General features: G+C 42.3%; 1 protein-coding gene across 2 annotated transcripts in view; it reads right to left on the minus strand.

Annotated features, from left to right (window-relative positions):
• LOC129847373 (testis-expressed protein 264 homolog) overlaps positions 1-25,581 on the minus strand; it is a 142,123-nt gene that overhangs the window by 11,058 nt on the left and 105,484 nt on the right. For both annotated transcript variants that reach the window (XM_055915149.1, XM_055915157.1), the window contains exon 3: positions 14,741-14,933. In XM_055915149.1, the coding sequence (XP_055771124.1) occupies positions 14,741-14,933 (193 nt within the window). The remainder of the gene's footprint in view (positions 1-14,740; positions 14,934-25,581) is intronic.

Below are 25,581 nucleotides of genomic sequence, written 5' to 3' on the forward strand. Positions count from 1 at the left end.
CAGGAACAATGGTGGACATCTTGACGCATGTGAGGATTGCAGACTGGGATAGGGAGAGATTGAATATGTCCGCCATATGCCCGGCAGCCTTGCCTTACTCACGTCGGCCACGGCCACAAATGTTGCACAACATTTCTATAGGCTAAGCAATTGCGCGAGAAAACAGAGCATTGGCCTCTACTAACAAGAGGATCCCACCAGCTTTCTCTAGGCTAGGCCTACTATATTTATTTCTCAACTTTCCTAATATTAAGCACATTGCTTATATTTACAACTGGAGTATAGCTTACCTGGCTGGCATGAAAATAAACCAAGGGGAAAAGCGTCCTCCATTCGCTATTTAAGTGCATAGATGACATGTATTTATTCCGCTGCCCCGGTTTCGATACAGGTGCATGATAATGGTCCGTTCTAAATCAAAACAAATTTCACACATATATTATTTAGTATATGTAAAGATTAAATCAATAAGTCTGATGGGTGACAATATTAGCCTATCAATTGTGAATTATATATTATCACTTGTGAATGATGCCCACCATAAGAAACAATGTCTAACCCTTTCTAATCATAGTCACACACCTCATGTAGCCTAGCCTATAGGCGTATATGTAAAGTGGCCAAATAACTTCTTAAAATTAAGCACATGAATCTGCTTTACAAGGGGTGTAGACACTAACTGGCATACATAAGCAAAGCCTGAGTTTCAAGTTTGGGGAAGATGATTTTCACCATAAAAATTTACCTTTATAATAAAAGCATAATTGCATTTGCGGTCACTTTTGACAATGGTGTTTTCCGCTAATGGAATATTTGTGCTTATAGCCTACTACCATGTGCGCATTGCTGCGCTTCTAATGTCAATATTTGAAACTAAATGTTCTGATCTGTTGCGTCAGCCATATTGCGCAAAAAAAGTTTTTGGGATGCTAGTGGTTGTATTAATTTGGGATCTATCACATCCCACAACTGTCCCAGACTATGTTTGGAATATGTATTTCTCTTAACCTAATGGAATAGGTCAACTTTTGTACTAGTAGATTGACATAAACTAGTGCTTTTACTGTTTGTTAGGCCCACTCATCTTGTTGTCTGACGAAAAGTAAATGTGGACAGTTCTTCCAACATCTTCAATATGCACATCGGAATTGGATAAGGACTCGCGCAGTTGCATCCTGTGAGAAAGACCCAATCACGTGATGGAGCACGCAGCACTCAGGGAGAAGTGCACAACGGCCACCGGCCGCAAAAGGCATAGATTAATTTAGGGTGCATTACGGCCACACAATGGGGATGCTACCATGAAATTCTAGGCATTTTCAAGTGCTTGTCAAATTGTGAATGAGTGACTGATGTAGTGTGTACAGTCTGCACAAAAAAAACAAAGCAGAGATCATGCCTTTCAAGTGACTTTTTCCCAAATCATCATTAGTCACATCATGCAGCCTTACAATATATAAAAAATCAAAACATATAGCCCAACGTTTGTGGAACAACTAAAGTTACATTAATAACTATAAATTAAGTAGCCCACAGTCATTTGGCATAGCCAGATCAAGACCTAACATAAGGACAACTCAGAGTATGCTATTCTGTTCTTCTGAAATAGACTACATTTTCTTCATATCATGCCTCTTTAGACCTGTCAAATATAAATAATGGATTTATTGTGAAGGTGTAGGCTATATTACATGGATTTATTAGACTTGTTAAAATGTGAATGCTCCAAAGGTCTGCATCAGTGGCTTGTAGACTATGTGTGGAAGCCAGGAGATGCTAAATGTGTTTATGTTAATTACGGTCAATTACCGTGAGACAGACAATTATTTGCTTGACAATTACCAGCTTACGAAATTTCCTGACCGACACAGCGCTATACATGTACACATGGATTTTGTGTTGTAGATATGTGGTAGCGGAGTAGGGGCCTGAGGGCACACACTTAGTGTGTTGTGAAATCTGCTATGAATGTTTTAAAAATGTGTATAATTGCCTTAATTGTAATAAATACAAATACAAAGTCAGTGCTAGTAGTCAAATACAACTCCCCTTTTGTGTTCATGGCCCCCCCAAAAACTAATCACACTGTATTATGGACCATATAGTATCACAGGGGACCACAGTGCAATACACACACAGGCTCTCTGAGCACCTCACACAAGTCCCCCCTCCAATCAGATCTCTCCATCTCACAGCAACCTCATTATCAGGTCCAGGGTTCAGCGTATCTGAGCCTGTCTAATATACAGAGACTACGTCTATATGAGAGGTGTTCTGATGATGGGGTTATTTATGGCATATTATTAAGCTGAGAAACATCCCATTTACCAGCCAACAAGTCCATACACAGCAAACCCATCCGGTCTAACAAGGGAATATGAGGCAGTGATCCTGATTAGGCCTGAGTTTTTCTATTAAGGGGGCGTCCTAAGCCTTCTCAATGAGAGGGAGGAGATGTAGGTCCATGGAGTTATTATATATGTGTTGTATTTTACATTTCTCATGCTGCAGAAAATGTCCATGCCAGGTATAGTGGTTATGTTCTACCAGCAGCTGAGATGGGAAATAATTGGTCTATTTAAGGTAATTGGGCGGAAAGCCCCCAGGAAGATGCTTCCAACAAAACCTGACTACTTTCACCCACGAAAAACTGTAAATAAGTCATGACAAAGCTCCCAAATTGAAGCAGACTATGCTTTGGAAAGTCTTTTAGATAACATTTGCTTATATTAGTTGCTAAATTGGGCCCAGTGGGAATGAAGAGAGGAGAAGAGAGGGGGGTTTTAAAGGAGGATAGCTGGAGGTAATTAGACAGGCACGACAGAGGCAGGCTGGGAGTTTGAAAAGGAGCATGAGGGGAGGGGACTGTGACAGCAAAAACAAGAATTTGAATGAAAACAAACTAAATACACCTATTCTGTCATCTACCCACGCTATCCACAGGAGAAGGCTGCAGCAGGCATCCTTCTATATTAAGAAGAGAAGACCAGTCTGACATTTGTGTTTTACTGACATTAGTCTGTTTGGTTTTAATGAGGATTCTTGATTGGGAAAGCAGAAACACTTAGATTTGCAATATTACTTCCATACACAACTTCATTGGTTCTAGATTAAAGAACAATGTAAGATAGCAAAACACGAAAAGGAAAAACTGGCATTTATATTGTAATGGTTCCTAATGCACTATTGATATGTTAGCATTTCAAAGATCCATCAACTACAGTAAGTATGTCATTTTAAGAGCAATATGTCAAACTAAATAATTTGCTGTAGCTAGCACACCTGACACCCCCCTTGCATTAGTATTGATTAAAACAACAAGATCATATGTAGGAATAATTACATAACAATTACATTAAAGATGTGATAATTGTTGCGGAATTATATAGCAATTAGAGATAAATTACATTTAGTAGTACTAAATTATACTGTAGCCATCTCTGTACTACTTCTGGAGGGTAATAATAAGAATAATGTCTATTGACCCAGACATCCTCAGTTCAGCTCAAACAGCTCATCAAGGACAGATGATGGCTCTGCACTGCATGATCCCATAGTTTCGGAGTGCGAGGGAAACGTAATGTTTATCCATGTAGACCACTGGTTTGTGTGTCTTTCAGTTTACTCAGTGCATGCGGGTGCAAATGACTTCCATAACTACCTTCGACATGGTAAATATTATCTATTGAGTTTGTGTTCTAAACTGAATCACCCTATTGTGCAAGTTGGACTAACAATCTCTCACATTTCAGCTTTTGTGAATAATCATGCACAGTCTGTAACGTTTCGCCAGTGTTAAAATAAATACTTGAGTACATGCAAAAGCACACCCTCCTCAAACAGGAACACCTGGTAAACAGGTACCCTGAGGTACAGGTGTAAGTCCTACAGAGAATATTAATCATCTCATTTACAATATGTGGCAACATATAAAAAACACATCACATTTTGTATCTATTTTTGTAGTATCCTTGTGTATGTCTCCTGCCTTAAGAAATAAGCAGTAATTTACATAGCAGTGATCATCATCATATGTAAAGAGCACATGATTTGTATTGTCATTCCTCTAGTCTAGAGAGACGTTGAGCACACAGTACAGCAGTATGTACACTACTAGTAAGGCCACCCCCCAAGTCCACCATTCAAGGTGGTGTATTTGAGTGACAGGCTGGCTGGCCACACACAGGTAGGTCTGGGTGGAAAGTCGAACAACAGACACAGCGAGGCATCGCTGATTGAATTGTCTCTCATTAGGAAAACTCTCTCTCTCTCTCTCTAACATACAGTATTATACAGAGCCATGAGTGCATGGAGCCCCCTTCCATCTTATATAGCGAACAGCAAACCTGGTTTCAAAAAACAAATAAAGCCCACGGCACAACGCCTCTCCCCCATGTGACCTACCTGTTGTGTATTTACTGACATGTACACTACATGACCAAAAGTATGTGGACACCTACTTGTCGAACATCTCAATTCAAAATCATGGGCATTAATATGGAGTTGGTTCCCCCTTTGCTGCTATTACAGCCTCCACTCTTCTGGGAAGGCTCTTCACTAGATGTTGGAACATTGCTGCAGGGACTTGCTTTCATTCAGCCACAAGCGCATTAGTGAGGTTGGGCACTGATGTTGGGCAATTAAGCCTGGCTCGCAGTCGGTGTTGAAATTCATCCTAAAGATGTACGATGGGGTTGAGGTCAGGGCTTTGTGCGGGCCAGTCAGTTCTTCCCCACCGATCTCGACAAACTATTTCTGTATGGACCTCGCTTTGTGCATGGGGGCGTTGTCATGCTAAAACAGGAAAGGGTCTTCCCCAAACTGTTGCCACAAAGTTGGACACACAGAATCGTCTAGAATGTCATTGTATGCTGTAGAGTAAAGATTTCCCTTCACTGGATCTAAGTGGTCTAGCCTGAACCATGAAAAACAGCCCCAGACCATTATTCCTCCTCCATCAAACTTTACAGTTGGCACTATGTGCTGTTGTCTGTGCTCAATAATGTTTGTACCATGTTTTGTGCTGCTACTATGCTATGTTGTTGTCTTAGGTCTCTCTTTATGTAGTGTTGTGGTGTCTCTCTTGTAGTGATGTGTGATTTTTCCTATATTTTTATTTTTAATCCCAGCCCCCGTCCCCAGAGGCCTTTTGCTTTTATATATATATATATATATATATATATATATATATATATATATATATATGCATTCGGGCAGTTAACGTTCTCCTGGCATCCACCAAACCCTGATTCGTCCGTTATTTGGGGGTATGGCAGTCATTTGAAAAACATTATAACAGTATTTCTGATGGTCTTCTCAACTCACCATCACATACTTTTAATGTGGGGCTATGACAGTCAATTTCTAATTAGTCTGACAATGTATCTTATCTAAAATCAATATTTAGCATATGTTTTTGCAGGTGGAGCGAAATGCTTGTGTTCCTAGCTCCAACAGTGCAGTAGTATAGAACAATTCACAACAATACACAAATCTAAAAGTAAAAGAATGGAATTAATAAATATATAAATATTAGGACGAGCAATGTCGGAGTGGCTTTGACTAAAATCTCACCACCACTAATGAGATGGGTATGCTTGATGTGTGTCGCATCTGAGATTCTCAAAGTCAGGGGTGTGGTCGACAGTGCTCACCTCATCTCTCCCACCTGTATCGATATTTGGTTTTAATGCAGACGAGAGCACTGAATCCAGCTTTACACAGATATTCATTTTATGGTGCTTTCAAGACAAAAACATTTAAAATAAGAGGTCAAATGATGACGCCAGTGATCTTCAGGTCAGAAAGTTGGAACTCTAGAAAAAGGACCGAGTCGGATGACCGATCAAAATTATTTTTCTCATTCGGAGCTCGTTTTATTTAGAGTTCCCAGTTGTCTTAAACGTACTGAAGTCGGAGATTTACGAGGTCCCAGTTTCGAGTTCCCAGTTGTTTAAACCGGGCCTTAATGCTCAGAGGCAGACAGCAGGCTATTATTCCCTTTGAGTCAGGAACCAAAACTCCTCCGTAGTGACCCATGAATGCATTCGGTCACATGAGAGCTCGATCAGCTGTTCGATTTCACTTACCGGCATGTCAACTGAGCCAGTATCACAGTCAAACGGTTTGGGAAGTAGGTCCCAAAGTGCTCTTCCAAGCCTTGGAGGTGAGCAGTCAGAACTCGTGTGGGACACTTACTGATGCTGTTTTCTGTTAGAAACACGCACAGCCGATGGAAAGGGGCATCATACGATGCATCCATATGGCAGAGGGAAATACATTCATAACTAGAGTGCAGAGATCTGTCCGCCTTCCCGCAATAGATGGAGCCCCATCAGTGCAAAAGCCCACCATTTGATCCAATGGAATTGTTTTTTTCCTCAATATAGCCACGCAGCACACTGAACATCCCCTGTGCCTTTTCATGCCCAGGAATTGTGAAATAGCATCCCCTGACATGTACAGAGAACAAAAGTCAATACATGGGAATTTCAACCCTCACAGCTAACGCCCATTTAGAGAGTATAAGCTGGAGAGTTTGAGTCGGTCAGCCAGTTTCCTCTTGATTGCTAGTGATAGCATATACTCTTTGTTTAACAGTGTTATCTGACAAAGGTATTGGTGTGAGTTTCTGTGCCTACGCCTCCCCACACATTATTTTCACCCTATCAATTGTGGCCGGAAATATCAGTCTCTGTGTGTGGTTTTATAGTGTAGCGGGCCTAGCCATTTACCATGGGAACGATTCAAGTGCAACAGTCAAGTGTGGCCTTTTCCCATGATCTAAGGGCGCTCTCTCATTGAATTTTATCTTTTAGATTTTAATAATTTTTATTCATATTTTTGAAGATTAACCAAATTACAATGATTTTGAGATACAAAGACAATATTATAATATATTTTTTTGTATATATGATTTCTTTCCTCAGGATTTGGAAATGGAAATTCTCCTACGACCCAGATAGGGTTGTGAGTCCTAGTTTGGGAACCGCTGCTCCAAACTCGCTTTATTGTCTCACGAAATTCTCTCTAAAGATGAATATGCCTTTCTATCATGACATTTCTGCTTTACTGGTGGTCCAGAGTGATTATTATCCCAAAGTGATGGTATAAAAACCCATATAAAATAGCATAATGTATGATGTGTAGCATCTGTAAATGACCCCCAAAGACAACCAAACACACACACTTCAGGAAGATGGTGCTGCAGTGGTTAGCTGCCGTCTTATGGGCTCCTGACCAATTCTGCTATTTTGTGTTTTTTTATGCTGATCTTTTCTTTTTTTTTTACATAATATTTCCTCCATTTCCTATGACCGAAAAGAGCTTTGGACATCAGAACAGCGATCACAAACCTCAAATTGGATGAAGATTTCTACTTCAACGAACCGGCTGCTGGGGACATACTGCTCATTCCGGGCCAGGCCCTAAATCGCGGGACTCGAAAGAGGAAGATATGGCAGAAAAGCTGTAAACGAGCGAGAATACGTCGGTGAGTAAATATACAGCCTCTACCTTGTGTGCTATTGGCAAACATACAACCACTAGAGAACAAGCTGGACAAGTTCCATTTAAGACTATGTTATCAGTGAAGGACCTGAAGATCTGTAATATTCTCTGTTTCTCAGAGTCGTGGCTGAGAAAGGAAATGGATAAAATACTGTACTTCTAGCTGTTTTTTTTAACGGATCAGCAAGACCAAAAGGCAGCTTCGGGTAAGGTTAAGGGGGAGGTGTTTGTCTCTTTGCTAACAACAGCTGGTGCGCAATCTCTAATGTTAAGGAAGTCTCTAGGTTTTTCCTTGCCTGAGTTAGAATACCTAATGATAAGCTGCAGACCATACTATTTAAGAGAGTTACATCTATATTTTTCGTAGCTGTCTATTTACCACCACAAACCGATGCTGGCACAAAGACCGCACTCAACGATCTGTATAAGGCCATAAGCAAACAAGAAAATGCACATCCAGAGGCGTCGCTCCTAGTGGCCGGTGATTTTAATGCAGGGAAACTGAAATCAGTCTTAACTCATTTTTACCTGAATTTCACCTGTATAACTAGAGGCGGAAAAACTCTAGATCAACTTGAATCAACACACAGATTCCAGCTTACAAGCATAAACTCAAACAGGAAGTACTAGTGACGCGCTCAATACGGAAATTGTCCGATGAAGCGTATGCTAAACTACAAGACTGTTTCGATGGCACAGACTGAAATATGTTCCAGGATTCACCCAATAACATAGAGGAGTTTACCACGTCAGTCACCGGCTTCATTAACCACAACTCCAGCACTATCATTAAGTTTGCTGACGACACAACGGTGGTTGGCCTGATCACTGATGATGAGACAGAATATAGGGAGGAGGTCAGTGACCTGGAAGTATGGTGCCTGGACAACAACTTCTCCCTCAATATCAACAAGACAAAGGTGCTGATTGTGGACAACAGGAAACAGAGGGCCTAGCACGACCCCATCCACATCAATGCGACTGTAGTGGAGCGGTTCGAGAGCTTTAAGTTCCTCGTTGTCCACATCAATAAGGAATTATCATGGTCCACACACACCAACACAGCAGTGAAGAAGGCATGACAACGTCTCTTCCCCCTAAGGAGGCTGAAAATATTTGTCATGGGCCCTCAGATCCTCAAAAAGTTATACAGCAGCACAGCACTGAGAGACACTTGACTGGCTGCATAACCGGTTGGTATGGCAACTGCTTGGCATCAAACTGCAAGGCGCTATCAAGGGTAGTACGTACAGCACAGTACATCACTGGGGCTGAGCTCCCTGCCATCCAGGACCTCTATATCAGGCGGTGTCAGGAAGGCCCTGAAAATCGTCAAAGATTCCAGCCACCCAAGTTAAAGACTGTCCTCTCTGCTACTGCACGGCCAGCGGTAACAATGCACCAGTCTGGAACCAACAGGACCTTGAATATCTTCTATCCCCAAGCAATTAGATTGCTAAATAGTTCATTACATTGTTATTTTGTCCAGTAATATGGTCAAGCACTGCAAAGAAAGACCTAGTTAAGCTGCAGATAGAACAGAGCCACACGTCTTGCTCTTTCATTGTAATCAGAGGGCTAATATTAATACTATGCATACCAGTCTCTCTTGGCTAAGAGATGAGGAAAGACTGATTGCGTCACTTCTTGTTTATATAAGATATAATCCCAAATTGTTTGCATAGTCAACTTACACACAGCACTGACACACACACTTACCCCAAACAGACATGCCACCAGGGGTCTTTTCATAGTCCCCAGGTCCAGAACAAATTAAAGGAAACATACAGTATAATACAGAGCCATGAGCGCATGGAGCTCCCTTCCATCTTATATAGCGAAGTGAACAGCAAACCTGGTTTCAAAAAACAAATAAAGCCCACGGCACAACGCCTCTCCCCCATGTGACCTACTTGTTGTGTGTATGTACTGACATGTATGTGTAACTGATAGATACACACACACACACACACACACACACACACACACACACACACACACACACACACACACACACACACACACACACACGTTAATTAGGGGTGCAGCCCGACACCGGTACACTTATGACAACATCCAGCTCAAAGTGCAGGGCGCGAAATTCAAAAGATATTTTTTTTAAATATTTAACTTTCACACATTAACAAGTCCAAGACACCAGATGAAAGGTGCACATCTTGTGAATCAAGCCAACATGTCCGATTTTTAAAATGTTTTACAGGGAAGACACAATATGTAAATCTATTAGCTAACCACGTTCGCAAAAGACACCACTTTTCTTACTCCATCAGTTTTTTACTCCATCAGTAGCTATCACAAATTCGGCCAAATAAAGATAAAAATAGCCACTAACCAAGAAACAACCTCATCAGATGACAATCTGATAACATATTTATTGTATAGCATATGTTTTTTTCAAAACATTTGCATATTTCAGGTATAATTCATAGTTTACATTTCAGCTACAATCAGAAATTGCACCGAAAGCAGCCATAATATTTACAGACACCAACGTCAAATACCTAATTACTCATCATAAAACATTTCTGAAAAATACATAGTGTACAGCAATTGAAAGACAGGCATCTTGTGATTCTAGACAATATTTCCGATTTATTAAATGTTTTACAGCGCAAACAAAATGTAGCGTGATATTAGCATAGCAGCAATAGCAAGAAAAACTTGGGCGCCCACGACCAGTCAAGATGCACGACAGATATATGAAATAACATCATAAATTGGCTCTTACTTTTGCTGATCTTTCATCAGAATGTTGAACAAGGTGTCCTCTGTCCAGATGAGTCGTTGTTTGGATTCAGAATGGCAAATTTCCCTCTTCACTTAGCATTGGCACTTGCCAAGTGACACGGATTACTCCAAAGTCAACAAAGTTAGAAAACGGAACACGGCAAAACTCCCGAAAAAGTTTCAATAATCTGATTAAACTATATTGAAAAAACATACGTTACGATGATATGGTGACATGTATCAAATCAAATCTAAGACGGAGATGTTCGTCTTTCATAACCACAGCTAAACATAAGCCATATCCGTGTCCTCTTTCGCGCGCTCCAGAAACAGGATATGGACGGTCACGTCAAACAAATAACTTTTATTCCACCTCAGACCAAGGTAGACACGAAATTTCTTCTCTCACTGCATCTTGACAACCAGGGGAAGGTGTAGGAAGTGTTTGTAGACTCCTACGTCACACGCCCATGTATAGGCATGAGGTTGAACAGAGCATAGATTTCTGACATTTCACTTCCTGGTCAGGAAAAGTGCTGCAGAAGGATTTCTGTTTCACTCAGAGAAATAATTCAAATGTTTTTAGAAACTAGAGAGTGTTTTCTATCCAATATTAATAATAATATCCATATTGTACGAGCAAGAATTGAGTAGGAGGCCGTTTGAAATGGGCACGATTTCACTGGCTACTGAACACTTTCCCTTGTAGCCAGAAGAAGTTAATGTTTTAAATGTATGTAAATTTTAAAGTATTTTTTCTGTAAACATACACTTATGTTGGAGTCCTTAAACCTTGTTTTTCAACCACTCCACACATTTCTTGTTAACAAACTATAGTTTTGGCAAGTCGTTTAGGACATCTACTTTGTGCATGACAACAAGTCATTTTTACAACAATTGTTTACAGACATATTATTTCACTCATAATTCACTGTATCACAATTCCAGTGGGTCAGAAGTTTACATACACTAAATTGACTGTGCATTTAAACAGCAAGGAAAATTCCAGAAAATGATGTCATGGCTTTAGAAGCTTCTGATAGTCTAATTGACATCATTTGAGTCAATTGGAGGTGTACCTGTGGATGTATTTCAAGGCCTACCTTCAAACTCAGTGCCTCTTTGCTTGACATCATGGGAAAATCAAAATAAATCAGCCAAGACCTCAGAACACAAATGGTAGACCTCCACAAGTCTGGTTCATCCCTGGGAGCAATTTCCAAACGCCTGAAGGTACCACTTTCATCTGTACAAACAATAGTACGCAAGTATAAACACAATGGGACCACGCAGCCGTCATACCGCTCAGGAAGGAGACGCATTCTGTCTCCTAGAGATGAACGTACTTTGGTGCGAAAAGTGCAAATCAATCCTAGAACAACAGCAAAGGACCTTGTGAAGATGCTGAAGGAAACAGGTACAAAAGTATCTATATCCACAGTAAAACAAGTCCTATATCGACAACCTGAAAAGGCCGCTCAGAAAGGAAGAAGCCACTGCTCCAAAACCACCATTAAAAAAAGCCAGACTACGGTCTGCAACTGCACATGGCGACAAAGATCGTACTTTTTGGAGAAATGTCCTCTGGTCTGATGAAACAAAAATAGAACTGTTTGGCCATAATGACCACCGTTATGTTTGGAGGAAAAAGGGGGAGGCTTGCAAGCCGAATAACACCACCCCAACTGTGAAACACGGGGGTGTAGTGAGGTGCGTACTGGCGGCAGAGAAGTCAGGCGCAGGAGAGCAAAAACTGATTTACAACGGTGTCGTTTAATATCCATAAACCACCATCAACAGAACAATACAATAAATGGGTCAAACAAAACCCGGTAAATACCAGCATACCGTGCATAAGCACTACAGGAAACAATTACCGACAAGGACATGGGGGGGAACAGAGGGTTAAATACACAACATGTAATTGATGGAATTGGAACCAGGTGTGATGGAAGACAAGACAAAACCAATGGAAAATTAAAAGTCGATCAGCCATGGCTAGAAGGTCGGTGACTTCGACCGCCGAACAAGGAGAGGGACTAACTTCGGCGGAAGTCGTGACAGAGGGTGGCAGCATCATGTTGTGGGGGTGCTTTGCTGCAGGAGGGACTGGTGCACTTCACAAAATAGATGGCATCATGAGGTAGGAAAATTATGTGGATATATTGAAGCAACATCTCAAGACATCAGTCAGGGAGTTAAAGCTTGGTCGTAAATGGATCTTCCAAATAGACAATGGCCCCAAGCATACTTCCAAAGCTGTAGCAAAATGGTTTAAGGACAACAAAGTCAAGGTATTGGAGTGGCCATCACAAAGCCCTGACCTCAATCCTAGGGCTGGGCAATGAATCAATATCAATAATTATCGAGGTAATTACTTCCCTCCATAACGATATAAAACGTTTAGATTCATTTTCGATAATGTCGATATAGAATAATTAGGTACAGCAGTCCATTTCACCTCTGTGACGCAGCAGGAACGTGCGGAGAAGTGACAATATGCACGTGGAGAGGTATACGCCCACTAAAAACCACTTAGCACCTCGAGTGATGGAGTAGCCATTATTAACCACGAAAAATGAGTGATGTAGGCGAAAACAGTGGCGGTGATAGCCATGGAGAAGGAGCAGCTTCCAACAAAGAAATTATTGATAAAAAAGGTTAAACTGTTTCAGTAATTTGGAAGTGGTTTGGCTTTTTGAAGTCTGACTTCCACTGGGAATGTGATGAAATAAATAAAAGCTGAAATAAATAATTCTCTCTGCTATTATTCTGACATTTAACATTCTTAAAATAAAGTGGTGATCCTAACTGACCTAAAACAGGGAATTTTTACTTGGATTAAATGTCAGGAATTGTGAAAAACTGAGTTTAAATGTATTTGGCTAAGGTGTATGTAAACTTCCGACTTCAACTGTATCTACCTCAATTACCTCGTACCCCTGCACATCGACTCGTGTATATAGCAAAGTTACAGTTACTCATTTTTCTATTATTTCTCTATTTTTCTCTCTGTATTGTTGGGAAGGACCTGTAAGTAAGCATCTCACTACACCGGTTGTTTACGAAGCATGTGACAAATAAAATGTGACTTTATTTGATTTGACACACACACACAGCTTATGTTTGCTGTTAGTATTGCAGAACTGTGTTGACCCACTGTTTAAACTCTGATTGCTGTAGACTGCTGGGGGACTGACATATTGATTATTGAAGCAATTTAGATTTAGAGTGAAAGTGAAAGATCCTCAGGTCACAACACAGTACACCAGACAGCCTCCCACACTGCCATAAATCCTCACTACATGACAGGGCCAAGAGAAAGAGAGAGAGGGAGAGAGAGGGGAGATGGTGAGGAAGGAGAGAGAGGGGGGTGAGGAAGGAGAGAGAGGGGAGAGAGGAAGGAGCAACAGGAAAGGAGAGGGAGATGCGTGGAAAGGGAGAGAGAGTCAACATTTGGAGTAAACTGAACTCAGTGGGCTTTCTGAAGTCTGATGGTTAAACAAATACAAAATATTAAATTCTACCAATGAACACCCTTTTGTCTCAATTTGGTGTTGTTGACAAATAAATGAAACGCTGTGAACGCCACAAACTCCCAGCATGTCGCTGGTGTCTGTGCTTGTATATGTCATCATCAATAGACGGGCAGTGTCCTCCTCAATGACCAATAGCAGACTCTCACCATGGTAACCAGTTCTGAACCTACACAGACATCATTACATGAATGGGCACAGAACAAAGGAAAGACAAGTCAACAACGGTCAACAATAATTACGAAAAAGAACAAAGGAAAAACAATAACTCCCACAATACAGGTCATAGGATTAACAAAACTAGTGCACTATAGGAGGAAGAGCCTCCGTGAGCCCTTGCTTCCCCATTCCCCCTCTGTCACTTCCTCTCAGTCAAGCCATCTTAGTCTACATCTACAGCCCACACAGTCTTATCCGCACACACACCAACCCGCTTCCCTTACAAAATGATTTGTGCAAAGACGAAGTCAAAATCGCTACTGTGCTAAACTGAAGGCCCTATCAAGTTTAAAAGACTAACAAATTGTGCTTGAAGAAACGTAGTTACAGTGACAGAACAATTACAGGGACTCATACATCAGCTGTTGGATGGACTCCAGGTGGTGGGGCACTGAGTGCAGCTCCTGTTGAAAAATACCTGCAGCTACATCCTAGCTGTTTGTTAGTTCTTGAAATCGAACACATAGCTTTACCTTGGGATAGACTAGACGTGTAGCCTGTTGATCTGCAAACTCACTTAAGTAACAAATACTTCAAACAAATCTCTTAGTCAAACAAGCTGTTCAGGAAGAAACAGTTCAATGCTTTTGTCTTTCTTTCCTCTACTGGCCACCCTAAGTCTAATTTCAACTTCTTTGATGTTTTCTTGCTATGAAACTAGCTAAAAAAACATATTTGTTGCTTGAACGTTTCAGTGGTTGTATGGAGAGAGGAGGGGATTAGAGTACCTGCAATATCCGTCCCTCTGTCCTGCTCCGAGGATTCCTCTGTCACCGCTGTTTTGGCCGCTGTCTGTCTGATGAGCTCGGGCACAACGAAGCCAGTGTGGTGGAAACCACTCTGGGAGGACAGTGGAGCCATGTAGTGGGTCAGGTCCCCTGTATTGATCTCAATGAATGGCCAGGCATGGAGCTGCCTCTCCTGTGGGGGGGGGGGGAATATGTTTCATTCCCATTGACAAGAGGCAGTGCATTTTATGAGATCTGCCCTCCACTCCAAAGCTTGTCGAAGTCTCAACCGCTCTGTATCTAAAAAACACTTATGTCAACAATGTAGGGTGAGTTACTCTAAAGAAGAACTAAGTCTTTCTCTAAAGACGGCTGCTGTAGACCAGAAAGACTTGTCAATTTGACCAGGTACCACATCTATAAGCACTGCATTACTCCCATAACAATAAACTGAGCTGTGAACCATTAAGCCAATTTGGTCAGTGTTAAAGCATGACATAATTTCTCTCCTCTCCCACTCTAGTCTGAACTACACACAACAGTATATATATTCTTTCCAGGAGGAGATAGCCTCCTGCTTGAGATCTTAACTCCACTCCCTGCTCATAACGTTTAACGCTACGCAGTTTGCTTATCCAGCACACCCTGATTAGAACAAGGTTGTGTGAGGGATGAGCAGACACAGACATGGGGACACACAAAAGCGCACGCACACACCAATTATTCTTAATTTAATGAGCCAGTCTCTTTTGTCACAGAAAAAAACAGACACACTCCAGTAATTTAAAAAAGTGTTTACACACTGTGAGAAAACCTGGATACAGACATTTATATGCTGTGTAACCTAACACAGGGTAGTGAGCTAGTCAATATGAGGAGTGATACAGTGCCTTCAGAAAGTATTCATACCCCTTGACCTATTCCACATTTTGTTGTGTTACAACTTGAATTCAAAATGGATTAAATAGACGTTTTCCTTCACCCAACTACACACAATACCACATAATGACATTTTAGCAAATTCGATTGAAAATTAAATACAGAAATATCTCATTTACATAAGTATTCACACCCCTGAGTCAATACATGTTAGAATCACCTTTGTCTTTCTGGGTAAGTCTATAAGAGTTTTGCACACCTGGATTGAACAATTATTGCACATTATTCTTTAAAAAATTATTCAAGCTCTATCAAGTTGATTGTTTGATCATTGCTAGACAGCCATTTTCAAGTCTTGCCATAGATTTTAAAGCCGATTTAAGTCAAAACTGTAACTAGGCAACTCAGGAACATTCAATGTCATCTTGGTAAGCAACTCCAGTGTATATTTGGCCTTGTGTTTTAGGATATTGTTCTGCTGAAAGGTGAATTTGTCTCCCAGTGTCTGTTGAAAAGCAGACTGACCCAGGTTTTCCTCTAGGATTTAGCCTGGGCTTAGCTCTATTCCGTTTGGTAGTGATTGCATCATGCTATGGATATGCTTTGCATCGGCAAGGACTAGGGAGTTTTTTTATATAAAAAATATGAAGAGTGGTACTCAAGGATGTGTTGTGTTGGATTTGCCCCAAACAGAACGCTTTGTATTCAAAAATCCCTGAGCGGTTTCCTTCCTCTCCGGCAACTGAGTTGGGAAGAACGCCTGAATCTTTGTAGTGACTGGGTGTATTGACACACCATCCAAAGTGTAATTAATAACTTCACCATGCTCAAAGGGATATTCAATATCTTATTATTGTTTCACCCATCTACCAATATGTGCCCTTCTTTGCCAGGCTTTGGAAAACCTCCTTGGCCTTTGTGGTTGAATCTGTGTTGGAAATTCACTGCTCGACCGAGGGACTTTACAAATAATTTTATGTGTGGGGTACAGTGATTCAAAAATCATGTTTAACACTATTATTGCACACAGAGTGAGTCCATGCCACCTTTGTTGAATTATTAAGCAAAATTTTACTCCTGAACTTATGTAGGCTTTCCCTAATAAAGGGGTTGAATACTTATTGACTGAAGACATTTCAGCTTTTCATTTGCTATTAATTTGTAAGAAATTCAAAATACTAAAAATTATTCTAATTTGATATTATGGGGTGTTGTGTGTATGCCAGTAACACAAAATCTCAATTTAATCTATTTCAAATTCAGGCTGTAACACAATTGTTTTTTGAAAAAGTCAATGGGTGTGAATACTTTCTGAAGCCACTGTATATACAGATATTCCACAAGTTCTGTGATCCATTTAGCAGCATAGATTGACCTTTGATTGAGGATCAGTTTCAGCAAATGGAATCATCTTTAGAGCAGGGGCACATTACTCCTTAGAGGGACAATCTTTAGAGAACATTAGAAGAACCTTCCCTAAAAAGAAAAGCAGCACGTTAGGCTTCTCAAGGCAACCTGTTTTGTTGCGCTTGAATTCCGCAAACCCAATGATCACCATGTTTCTGCAGCTTTGAAATGAGAGCCGTAAGCTTCTCACATTCCCACTATAATGTATGTGTCTGGTGAATGAATATACATTTCTGTGAGATCTGTGAGAAAAGTTCCTCCATGCAAGTCTATTAACAAACCATGTACATATGCTGTATGTGTAGTTGGGTTAAAATGATGTTGAATAATAAACTACATTCATCAATCTGACTCCAATTACCATGTGAATAAATGCTACAGACATTTAACATTTGAGTAATTTAGCAGATTCTCTTATCCAGTGTGACTTACAGTTAGTGCATTCATCTTAAGAGGGGGATTATTTAAAATACTCTTTGAAGATGTGTTGTTTCAGGTGCTTTCGGGGAGATGGGCAGGGCCTCCGTAATCCAAGCTTCAGGGGGAAGCTGATTCCACCATTGGGGTGCCAGGACAGAGAAGAGCTTGGACTGGGCTGAGTGGGAGCTGTCCTCCCGTAGCGGTGAGAGGGCCAAAAGGCAAGATGTGGCAGAACGGAGTGCTCTGGTTCGTGTGTAGGGTTTGAGCATAGCCTGAAGGTAGGGAAGGGCAGTTCCTCTTGCTGCTCCGTAGGCAAGCACCATGGTCTTGTAGTGGATGTGAGCTTCTACTGGTAGCTATTGCAGTGTGCAGAGGAGCAGGGTGACATGGGAGAACTTGGGAAGGTTGAAAACCAGCCGAGCTGCAGCGTTCTGGATAAGTTGCAGGGGCTTTATGGCACAAGCGGGGAGCCTAACCAACAGCGAGTTGCAGTAGTTCTAGCGGGAGATAACAAGTGCCTGGATTAGGACCACTTCCTGTGTGAGGTAGGGTCGTACTCTACGGATGTTGTAGAGCATGAACCTACAGGAGTGAGTCACTGCTTTGATGTTGGCAGAGAACGACAGGGTGTTGTCAAGAGTCACGCCAAGGTTCTGTGCACTCTGGGAGGGCGACACTGTGGAGTTATCAACCGTGATGGAGAGGTCTTTGAACAGGCAGGCCTTCACCGGGGGGAAGAGCAGCTCCGTCTTGTCGAGGTTGAGCTTAAGGTGGTGGGCCGACATCCAAGCTGATTTATCTGCCAGGCACACAGAGATGCATGCTGCCACCTGGGTGTCAGAAGGTGGGAAGGAGAAAAGTAATTGAGTGTCATCTGCATAGCAGATAGTTCTGTGTGAGTGGGACCAGTGGACTCAATAGGCTCAGTGAATGAGGAATGGATATCCTCAACTCTCTTTTCCAAGTGGTTGACAAAGTCGTCCGCAGAGAGGGAGGAGTAAGGGGAGGGGTGGAGGATTAAGGAGGGAGGACAAGGTGGAAAATAGTTTCCTAGGGTTAGAGGCAGATGCTTAAAATTTGGAATGATAGAAAGTGGGGTTAGCAGCAGATACAGAGAAAGAGAAGGTAGAGAGGAGGGAGTGAAGTTTAGTTTTCCTCATTTTACGATTAGCTGCCCGCTTGCAATGAGTCACCCAGCCACGGAGCAGGAGGGGAGGCTCGAGCCGGCTGGGAGGAAAGGGGACACTGCGAGTCATAGGATGCAGAAAGGGAGGAGAGTAGGGTCATAGAGGCAGAATCAGGAGGGAGAAGGATTTATCAGAAAAGAGAGATGATAGGATAGAAGAGGAGAGAGTAGTGGGAGAGAGAGAGAGCGAAGATTGCGACAGAGCATGACCATCTGGGTATTGGCTGAGTGGCTAGGGTTGGAGGAAAGGGAGACAGACAAGGAAACAAAGCACTTAGAGACCTGGAGGGGGGTTGCAGTAAGATTAGTAGGCGAACAGTCTCTAGTAAAGATGAGGTCAAGCGTATTGCCTGCCTTGTGAGTTACAGGGGATTGGGAAAAGGTGAGGTCAAAAGAGTCAAGGACAGGAGAGAGAGAGTTGTAAAGAAAATAATCGAAGGCAGACGTCGGGAGGTTGAAGTCACCAAGTACTAAGAGCGGTGAGCCAGCGTCAGGAAATGAGCTTATCAAGATGTCAAGATCATTGAGAAACTCTACAAGGGCACCTGGTGGGCAATAGATGACAACAATGTTAAGCTTGAGTGGACAAGTGACAGTGACAGCATGGAATTCAAAAGAGAAGATGGACAGGTGAGAGACGGAGAAAATCTCCAGTTAGGAGAAATGAGTAGCCGTGTGCCACCACCGCGACGACCAGATGCTCTCAGACTATGAGAGAAAATGTAGTCAGACGAAGAGGGAACAGCTGGTGTAGCAGTGTTCTCTGGGGTGATCCAGGTCTCTGTCAGCCCAAAAAGTTAAGGGACTGAAGGGCAGCATAGGCTGGGATGAACTCTGTGTTCTTGACCGCAGATCGGCAGTTACAAACGCGGCCAGAGACCCGGAATTCCACACGTGTTGTGCGTGCAGGGTACACTAAATTAGAAGGATTGCAGCCAAGGGGTGGGGAGCGTCTGTAAAACCTACAGGGAAAGGAGCGAACAGGTATAGAAAACACACACATAGTTGCCAAAGCTACAAAAGAGCAAAACTAGATCATCTGAAAATAAATAAAATAAATAAAAGTGCGAGAATGGTGAGGAAGGTGTCTCTTTCCTTCCTCGAATGACTTGGCAGAACAACTCGGCAGAACCGTCTTCATTTCGGCAACAAGACCGCCACTGACACGGCTACCGCTGAGAAACTAGGGGAGACTGAAGTACTAAAACAAATTGCTAATTGTCTAGCAAAGGTGAAGAGCACACCTCCCTGTAGTAATTGCCGATTGCCTAGGAGAGGCAATACAGCCACTGATTACCAAAACAAGTCACAAATTGCCCTGCCCCTTAATCCTGGTTGACGTGTCAACAATCAACTGCGAGTTATGAGCAGATCACACACCAAGTAGGCTACTGGGAAGACAGACAGCACTTAAATAACACTACATGACCAAAAGTAGGCCTACACACATTCATTCAACTGATCAGACGGATAACGAGTGAGACTAATGGGTCAATCTGGGATTCAAACAGCAACAAAGGATACCCAGCCACTGTTTTTGGTAAACATCATTGCACACATCCCTATCCCACCCGGAGGGTGTCCAGAGACCAGCGGATGAATAGGTACTACTTAAGATTCAAATTAAAATACCCCACACCATGAAGAGGAAATAAACATCCTTTAGTAAGGGCTTTTAGCCTCCCTCTCTGGAATATTTCACCTCGGCAAAATATTCTAAATGAGTTTCAGATGTTTGGTGATTACACACATGCTTAGATCGCAAATCCATGTGGAAGCGAATCTACCTCGATGTGCCAAGAGATTGGAGCGGGACTGGAGGTTTGAAAATGTGGCCCACAAAGGACCATGAGAAGCGGAGTGATCCAAACGAGACCTGGGGATATAAATGCCAGGAGTGTGATATCGAGAAGTCACAGTTTCATAGTGATTGAATTACACTACATGACCAAAAGTATGTGGACACCTGCTCGTCCCATCCAAATCATGGGCATTAATATGGAGTTGGTCCCCCTTTTGCTGCTATAACAGCCTCCACTCTTCTGGGAAGGCTTTCCACTAGATGCTGGAACATTGCTGCAGGGACTTGATTCCATTCAGCCACAAGAGCATTAGTGAGGTCAGGCACTGATGTTGGACAATTAGGCCTGGCTAACAGTCAGCGTTCCAATTCATCCCAAAGGTGTTTGATGGAGTTGAGGTCAGGGCTATGTGCAGGCCAGTTAAGTTCTTCCACACCAATCTCAATAAACCATTTCTCTATGTTCTTCGCTCTTTGAAATGGTAAATCATGGTTGTTTCTCTAGAAAATACCATGAACCGCGATTGACCACACGCTGTGCTCCCACGCCAGCTAGTCTCGACGATTTCTGTATCACAGAGTCCAAGAAGGGCATCATCTCTCCCAACTACAGATGTCTATGTCACCACTTTCCTTGGGTGGAGGCAAGCGGCAGTGTGATGAAAGAGGGGAGTTTATAAAAATTCTAGAACATTTACCCTAAAGAGAACATTAGGCTTTCATAATTCATAATTGTGCTGCTAAACTTTTAATTCATGCCCAAGACATTCCAGAGAATTGACAGCTTTACTATATGTATAGTACAGCCACAGAGTCACACAGAGGACATAGAATGGGTTGTGGGGGCACCATGTTTCAGTGTTGTAAGTGCTGGGTGTATTGTGCCCTATGGAGGAGGTAGAGGAATAGAGGCAGTGGTTGTGGAGGTGTGCAATCCACTCTCCAATTTAGGGGACGAGAGAGAATGGGAGGGGGCAGGTGATTAGTTTTTCATTGGGCATGGTCGGCAGTGTGAACAACGCTGATTGATTGGTTTTAATTAGGGCTGTCAAAGTGAACGTATTAATACAGCGTTAATGCTTACATTTTTAATGCCGTACATTTTTTTTGACACCATTAATGCATTTTCTTAGTTTGACACCCTGAACCATCCATGGTTCAAATTTAAGCCCTGGCTGACGATGCGCTAGTTTGACAACCACTTTACTAGCTAGCTACTTGTATGAATGAATGATGGAGAATGAAGGTGCTTTTAAATGTCAAATTCAATTTCAAATCACTCCCAGATGGCTCTCTGGATAAACCTAAAGTAATTTGCATCAACTGCCGCGCTGAATTTGTTTATCACCGAAGTACATTGAGTCTTCGTTATCATTTACAAGCGAAAACCGGAACACATCGAAGAAAACTGGAAACTGCATTCACACGCTCTGGCCATGATGAAGACAGAAGAGAGGCACTATGCTGAAACGTGCGCCGGGCATTTCATGGATCTAGCAAAGCAGTGGAACATTGAAAACAAAGTTACCACAGTTTGCACAGACAGTGCACGGAACATGATTGCAGCTGCGAGACATCTGCCTTTTGACACCTGCCCTGCACCGCGCACAGTCTCTGAAGGTCCATCACAGTGTCCCTACAGAGCAGCGCCCTAGCCAAATGCTCATTTTTTTCAGGGTATTTCAAATACAGCCCACCAAACGCTTGAACAACAGCAAGTTGTAAATGGGCAAAAGAAGGAGTCACTCGCACAAGATGTCACAACAAGATGAAATTCCACTCTGCGGAAATGCTATTCTTGTGGGGACTTCTGGTCCCCAGAAGTATAATTAAACACGTCCTCACATACACACATGCACATCAAATAAAATGTTATTTGTCACATGCGCCGAATACCTTACAGTGAAATGCTCACTTACAAGCCCTTAACCAACAAAGCTTTAAGAAGTTAAGAAAAAAAATTGTTAAGTAAAAAATAGATAAAAATAAAAGTAACAAACAATTAAACAGCATCAGTAAAATAACAATAGCGAGGCTATATACAGGGGGTAAAGGTACAGAGTCAATGTGCGGGGGCACCAGTTAGTCAAGGTAATTGAGGTAATATGTAAATGTAGGTAGAGTTAACGTGACTATGCATAGATAATAAACAGAGAGTAGCAGCAGCATAAAGAGGGGGGGAGGGGCAATGCAAATAGTCTGGGTAGCCCTTTGATTAGCTGTTGAGGAGTCTTATGGCTTGGGTGTAGAAGCTGTTAAGAAGCCTTTCGGACCTAGACTTGGCACTCTGGTACTGCTTACCGTGAGGTAGCAGGGAGAACAGTCTATGACTTGGGTGGCTGGAGACCTTTGACTTGGGTGGCTGGAGACCTTTGACCTCGCCTGATACAGAGGTCCTGGATGGCAGGAAGCTTGGTCCCAGTCATGTACTGGGCCATACGCACTACCCTCTGTAGTGCCTTGCGGTTGGAGGCCGAGCAGTTACCATACCAGGCATTTAAAGCTTCAGCCATTCAAAATGATTGTTCTCCCAATTACTGGTTGGAGGCTTGGCTATAAGAAAAAATCAACTGGCTCTATGGATAAAGAGCATAAACTTGTCCAACAATGTCATCAATTCCACAGAACATAAACCTGTGACCATACACTACAGTCGTCCTCCTATTTCTTTTCACTGAGCCAGTTGCAAAGACAAACAAGCATGTTGACATTTTCAGATGATAAAGCTGTGCTCTTCCTCTGTACAATATGCCCAGAGAGTGAAAACAACCTCTAACAAGGTACTGATGTGGCAGGCAAAATCTTTATTTAGCACCAAATTTGAGCAAAATAAAAATGTGCGATTAATCGCAATTAACTACAGAATTGAATGCGATTAATCGCAATTAATTATTTTTTATCATTTGACAGACCTAGTTTAAATCTAATCTTGTTTAAAATAGGCATGATATGAATCACCTGCTACACATGAAGCCCTCCCCAGTCCCCAGGACTACTGTCATATGCAAATGAGCCACAGCCACATTGTCCTTGAACCATCTCAGACAAAAGGAGCAGGAGGAAGGAGACAAAGACATTAAGCCGCACACCGACCGCCGTCTCTGAGGGAAAGAGTGTCAGCAGAGAGAAGAAGAGACAGGATGGGTGGTGACAAATAGAGAATGATAGAGAGAGAGAGTTATAGATAGAGAAAGATGTAGAGAGAGATAGCAAGAGAGAGACAGAGACAGACAGAGAAAGAGGGAAAATGTGTCAAAAGCAACTAAACTGCAAATAAATTACCACTAGCTACGTACACGTGTCGGAGACACTAAAACGGGTGCTCATTCCCGAGTGTCTGATCTCTCCACTGCCTTTGCACAGATCTGTAAACTTTTATAGCCTGAGGGTGGTGAGGACACGAGGAGAAACCTGGGCCATTTCTCTTTGAATTCCAGAGATGCTCCTGCAGTATATAAGCGATAGATACTGTGGCATCACTGTGACAGGCAGAGTGAAGTGTTTACATGTACTGAGACTGATTTGACAGATGAGGCACATACATCGAAGATAATAATAACTACTAGCTGCAATCGTTGTCTGTGATATAACAATCAAGAAGATCTCTCTCCCCAGCTCATTGAAACACACCAGAGAAGCCAGTCACTTGGGAATACAGTTAAGTGAATTATGTTCATTACAATCTGATGGCATAATCATTTCAGACTCTACAAATGATTCATTCATGTGAATATAACCAGTAGGGAAGAATTTGCCACTATTGCAGGAAGTAATGGTTACAGGAAGTAATGGTTCTCTCAGTTTCAAACCGCTCTGGCGCTAGCAAAATCACTAGCATAATTATTGTCAAGCAGCTATTTAAAGCCTGATATTAATTACTGTCCATCTCAGAAAAGTAGAAGTCATTCAACAATCAAGGTGAATACAAATGATCAATTACATCGATTAACCAACAGCAGGGACCAACATAGAGCAGAGGTGATTTATAAAATCCTTGGCGGCTTTTCGCAAATGCCACTACAAATCCTCTCTAAAAGCACCAAGAGTGTTCAAAGTATAGGGCATCAACGTATTTCCTGGACATGTCCGGACTTGTGCTTCTGTAGTGTTGTTGTGACTAATAAAGATGACATGAAAGCTGAGACATATATTCTATTGAGGAAGTAATTAACCTCCTAGACCTCCACAGCTTCAGGACACAACAGACTTCAATCACACTCCAACACAGCAGCATCTACAACACACACTGACTTAATGGATGTACATCTACAATGGATGTATTAGTTGGAGAGAAAGAGAGCGAGGGAGAGGGAGAAAGAGAGAGAGACAGACAGAGAGAGCGAGAGGAGAGAGCTCCATCAATCCACCTGTCGCTACATGTTTAAACTGCTTCACATGTTCTCTGCCTAGGCCTTGCAGTAGTAAATGTGCTATGCTCTGTATTTAACACAGAAAGAGCATATGAATAATGGACGGCCAACATTTATCGTTAGATTTACGGCCCCTCGACGCCCCGACAGTTTCATTTCCCATCTACGCTGATCCATTTGTCCGCCACATCATTTTAACTCCCTGATTTGACAGCCAAAGAAGTTACCACCCACGTGCATTAATTACCAATAATAAATAGATCAGCGCATCCATTGTCTCCCGGTAGCTCCGCTCCCCCTCCTCCTCCGACACCATCTGATATTTTCCTCCCACCGCGGAGGAAATAAAGAAAGAAATCGGAGATAGATTAACTGGCCTGTTGTAATCAAAATGGCGCACCTGGCACGAACGTTTTTCATTACGGCGGGAGGATGTACGATTTCCTCCCTCCTCCTCCCCCTGCCCTTTCCCCGTGTCGCAATTCTGCATCGGCGTGTTCCTGGTTGGAGGAGATCCATTTTGCTGGCTGGCGAGCCCGGGAGTCAACATGCTTCTACTTAACCTACTCAGTCTGGGGCGAGAGGTTTAATCAGGGATGATGGGACTGAGATGGGCTCTGCTCTCAGATGGAGGACGGAGTGGTAGATAAGGTTGTCCATCTAGTCAGAGCAGATAAGTCACCTGGTCCTGGAGGGGTTATCCTCACAACACCTTAGCATATAAACAGCAGAGCACAGCACTTCTCTGTCGGTTGACTCCACTGTGGAGCATTGGCAA

The sequence above is a fragment of the Salvelinus fontinalis genome, chromosome 3, assembly GCF_029448725.1.
Source record: "Salvelinus fontinalis isolate EN_2023a chromosome 3, ASM2944872v1, whole genome shotgun sequence".
Taxonomy (NCBI): domain Eukaryota; kingdom Metazoa; phylum Chordata; class Actinopteri; order Salmoniformes; family Salmonidae; genus Salvelinus; species Salvelinus fontinalis.